General features: G+C 37.9%; 1 protein-coding gene across 9 annotated transcripts in view; it reads right to left on the minus strand.

Moving 5' to 3' along the window:
* The window catches only part of UBR5 (ubiquitin protein ligase E3 component n-recognin 5), a 175,212-nt gene that overhangs the window by 49,712 nt on the left and 120,527 nt on the right, over positions 1–4,973 (minus strand). For 8 of the 9 annotated variants that reach the window (XM_019528036.1, XM_019528038.1, XM_019528037.1 and 5 more), the window contains 7 exons: positions 3,930–4,076; positions 3,715–3,833; positions 3,500–3,626; positions 3,267–3,396; positions 2,868–3,028; positions 1,851–2,090; positions 468–591 (listed from right to left, as the gene is read on the minus strand). In XM_019528036.1, coding sequence (XP_019383581.1) covers positions 468–591; positions 1,851–2,090; positions 2,868–3,028; positions 3,267–3,396; positions 3,500–3,626; positions 3,715–3,833; positions 3,930–4,076 — 1,048 coding nt within the window. The remainder of the gene's footprint in view (positions 1–467; positions 592–1,850; positions 2,091–2,867; positions 3,029–3,266; positions 3,397–3,499; positions 3,627–3,714; positions 3,834–3,929; positions 4,077–4,973) is intronic. The other variant, XM_019528032.1, reaches the window with a different exon arrangement.

The raw sequence follows: 4,973 nt of genomic DNA on the forward strand, positions 1-4,973 counted from the left end.
TTGCAGCCTATGGAATTCACATGCAGCATTCTTATACCGGGTTACAGTAAAAGCCCTGTCATCCAGCATTTTACTAACTGGCATTTCTATTAACCAGAATTTCTGGCTGGCTGGCTAAACACAAGGTGGGGGGGGGAGGAGGAGAATAACAATACCTCACGCAGTGGCCACCACTGCTACCCACCACCCTGCACTGCTACCATTCCATGTGGCCACCACTCCCTTCCTCCCCCATATGCTCTGCATCCAGCCGGAAACCCCTGTGCCTCAGGTAACCGACATTTTTAGGTTACCAGCACCCCCCCCTTCCTACTCATGCCAGAAAACAGGGCTTTTACTGTACCACATCAACATCTTAAAAAGACTCGGGCACTAAATGCATGCCTCAGAGATGTACGTGGTGCTATATTTCATTTAACACCAAAATGCATGTTATGCATCAAATTGAAAAAGGATAAGAAAATAACCTCTTCCACATCTGCTGACACAATATCATCTTGCTCTTCATCTCTGCCGCGAACTGGCTGTGACTGGCCGATCCGTCTCTGTTGAGGATTTCTAATAACGTAGGACGATTGAGACTGACTGGAACTACAAAGAAAACGGAAACTGAAGTATGCACCAAAACAAAAATTTACACAGTAAAATATTTTAACAAAGCCATAGTAATTTACTCTTTTTGACCATAAAGCTAATCTAAACTTAGTGGACGAATAAGGATGCATGAATAAAATTAGTTCTTTAAGATTTACTATCAATGTAGGACCAGCATCTCCAACCCTTCCATTTCATGTGAGAAAACTATTTCCAAAATTACACTTGTTGTCAGTATGGTTCTCACTCAACAAAATGTTCACCTTTCAACAAATGCATGCATAAGAAACCCCACAAGAATTAATCAATGCGCACATCTGTGTAATAGGAAAGATAGTAATAGGAAGTGAAGAAGAAAATGATGGGCTCTTCAGGTTGTGGCCTTTGACTACCCATCAGCATTGCTCCAATCTTGCTGGACGTTAATGCTTCTCAGAATGTGAACAAACATATATTTGTAGAGGGTCCAAAAGTGGGAAGAACACTAGCTCCAGACCATGCAGCAGCTACTATGTTGTCAACCGTTACACCTGCACAAGCTAGGAACCATACAAATGTAGCAGAACTGCTCCAACTTTAACCCTGCTCCATCCAGACTTAACGTGGAAGTTTCATTCCAGGCTTTGTTCACATGTATGTAACTGTTATAATGTAACAGCTACTGCATACTTTTGTGCAGCAGCTTCCCCTCCCCTTCCAAAATGGCTCCAAGCATATGTTTGTCTATGGCTCCTACTTGTTAAGCTTAAATGGGAGGCACCAAGACAAATAATTTTGTAACTGAGCTTCAACATCACTACTCCTTATTAGAACTTAAGCAGGAATCAAAACTGGTCCTTGACTTCAAAACTGTTTTCCCAACATGGTCAGATATTTGCTTTCTGGCATGCTGGGATTTCCAGCATCTGTGGAATTTTTAGACAACTGAAACCCAACTTCCCTCAGAATCTCCAATTTGGATATTTTTTGCATCCCAAAGATAGCATATTTTACACTTCACAGACTGATAGCACCAGGTGTTCAAGTTATACTTTAATAATAGGCTGATTTTGTTCGCATGGATGTGACATTTTGTCCAGCTCTAAACTGGTAACCAAGTATTCTTAGTAACCAAGTAATCGTATTCTATACAATCTCATTTAAAATTTTAAGTCTCAGTGTATATATTATGGAGTTTATAAAAGGGTTCCATAAAGAAAGCTCCAAAACCCTACTTTTGCAAGCAATAAGAGAACAGATCAAGCACTGAACTTTACCTGCTAGATTGATCAGAAGAGGGTCTTGGTGGCAAAGGCTCCACAGAGAAGAGTTCTTCACTGCCTTGCATGGCATCTATACTAGTGCTTGCAAGAGTAAATGGTGCTGTAGGACGTGCAATACCCATTCTGACTGGGATAATTAGGGATTCCGCTACATTACACAATTCCTCCACAGCATAGGGTAACAAAGCTTGGAATACACGTTTACATTTGCCAATTGGCTGTGGAATAAAGTTGCTAGGAAAAAAAAAAGGTTGAAAGAAAAAAAGGTCAAACATCATTTCTAAAAAAGAAAAAGAAAAAAAAATGAGATAAAAATCCAAAATGACTAATTAATTTGACAAACTAGAGAACATTGAGTACAACTAAAGGATAAATTTTCTCATGAGACTTCATATATAATAAATGGAGTGGCTTGTAAGTGGAAAACCAAATGCTTTAATGTTTTAATTGGCCAAAAAAAGAGTTTAACTATTTCTTGTACAGAAATTCAGAAGTAAAAAATTATAAATAAAGCAAAGCACACTATTGTTAATAGAAAAATAATCAAGTTTTCAAGGATGTAAATTTTATACAAAAATCCAAGATTAAATATCAGGTTCTTTTTATAGGGTACAGTGAATTTCATGCACAATTTATAAATTTGTACGTCTAATGAAGTTCTGGTGCAGAATCATTTGTGATGTTCTAAGCAACAACATAAACTTTCACAAGAATGCATCTCAACCTTGGCATCTACCACTTAACACTTTAATCTGAAAAACTGAAAGAAACTGCCAATTGTGCTGAATTACACAATTATCTTCTAAGCAAACAGATGAATATCAGCTATTTATCATGTAAAGTTGAACTATAATTTAAAACTGGGTCTAGAGATGAAAGGCTATTTACAGCAACTCTGAATCAACTCCTGCAAAAAAAAAAAAATGTTAGTGTCCCTCTCCCTCCTCCCAATTAATGACCGACACACACTCTCAAACATTCATTCATGTAGTGAATAAAAACAATTCTTACTTTTTCTTTTTGGATGAAGCCATTTCCACACTTAGAATGACAAACACTCTTGCCACAGAGCGAAGAAATCTCATTGTAACAGCAATAGCTTCTTCTCTGCGTCCTGGAGTGTATTTATTTTGTAGTTCCTTTACCAGAGTACCCAGCAAAGTATCTAAAAGCTATGGAAACAGTAACATACTATAATGCATAATATTTATGTTATACTAAATTCTGGAACTTCTTAACAACTTTGTTTTCAATGGCTACATTAAAGATTCAAGAAAAGAATAAAAGCACACTGAAGTAAAACAGGGGAAAGTCCAACACATTTATTTCAAGCTGAATCAAAAAGAGAGTTTTAGCCTGTTTATATTGAGAAGATTTATCATTGGTAATAAAAAGGGAAACAGTGCTTACCAAAATGTCTGCTGTACATTTAACAATAAGGCAATGCGTAAAACAATCCAGCCGAATCGTACCACTTTGCTGATTAAGGTACACTTGTTCTTCAGGCAAAAGATGACCTATCCTACTGCTTGCACTAAGACTTGGAAAAAACAAGAGAAGGAAACACATTTTATATTAGTTCACATAACTCAAAAATCATCACTTAAAAAAATGTAACTGAAACAATATTTGCAAATACACACGGGTCTTTATTCTCCTGCGAGCCAAACATGATCATAGATTTCAGTGCATTCCAGTCTTGTAAAACACGTTCCAATGCAAGCTGGGCAAATCGCGGAGGCTCTAAATCATGATCAGGCATATCGGAATCTAAGGAAAGAGGCAGACAGAAGTGATGGGTGCAAGAAGTAGTGAAATCCAGAAACGTTTGCATTCTTTTCGCCAAAAAGGCTCTCACCTTCAGGATTTGCAGTTTTACGATTACGATCTTCCCTGATTCTAGGTGGTCGGTACTGGCAGTGTTCTACAGTTTGCCTGGCAACTGTTTGTACTAAAAATAACAGAAGGTGCTCTCCCCTATAATAAAAAATAGATTAGTGAGGAAAACTATGTTGCAGGCTGGTTTTTAAATTCCACTGACCTCCACCACCTTCACTCCAAATACCAACTTGCCTGCTATTGGGCATGGTGACAAGGTTTGTGGTGGTAAGCAGTCGGTAGAGCAGATCCAGACGAGCAGACTTCTGCCCTGCAATTAATGTTTTACACTTGCATTTTTCCCAGCAATCACAGTAGGCTGTTGGGGATGTTCGCTTGAGCCTGAAGCAAATGAAAGTGTTACACTTCTTCTGCTCAGTAAAATTTTAAAAACAAGTTTCTGAACAGGCTTATTAATGACAGTAGATAAGCAAAACCCTAATTTCAAAATTAAAAAATAGCATTTCTACAATACCTAAACTTCATTTTAGTGCTTTCCTTATCTACTACTAATTTAGAAAAATACTTTCACTATATAACGTTTAACATTAAAAAAACAGAGCAAAGGAGACTCAGGACACACGCAAACAAAGTTAAACTCAAAATCCTTATTGAAATAAAATTACAAGAACTCTTAAAACGGAGAGACCATCTTTGGAGGTACAAGTTGATTTTTTTAAAATCCTTATACATACATGATATCAATGTACCTTTAATGTGGCTACAGAATACCTGGTCTCTAATTTCTAATCAATAGCAATCTTCAGCAGAAATATTTTTGGATTTCTACTTTGGTTTTTAATAATAGTTATCTGTTTCTTTGGCCTGATTTTTTTATTTTAAACAGGTAGCATGTTAGATCTGTTTGGATCCTTGAGATCAATGTTCCTTACCCTTTAAATTGCAAAGCAAAGCTTTAACTGTAGCAAAGAATGCACTGTAGGATGCAATGCAATCAGAACAAGAAGTAGCATAATGGTTCCTTTAGGGTAGTACTGTATCGGGGCAAGGTAGCACCATACAAAATTATCCAAGCTAGTTGTGTGCAACATCCACAACCAGAAGCAATAGAGGCACGTGGGTGCAGGGGTGTGCCATGACTAGTTAGCACATGCTGCCTCTCAGCAAAGGCAGTTTCCCATTGGCAAAGCAGCACATTCAAAGATCAGCATGGCATCTCAGCATGACACTACATGGAATGTCTGGGGATGGGGGGGGGGGGGGGGGGTTTGTCCGCTT

The sequence above is a fragment of the Gavialis gangeticus genome, unplaced genomic scaffold (assembly GCF_001723915.1).
Source record: "Gavialis gangeticus isolate Ggan-Ray unplaced genomic scaffold, GavGan_comp1, whole genome shotgun sequence".
NCBI lineage: Eukaryota > Metazoa > Chordata > Crocodylia > Gavialidae > Gavialis > Gavialis gangeticus.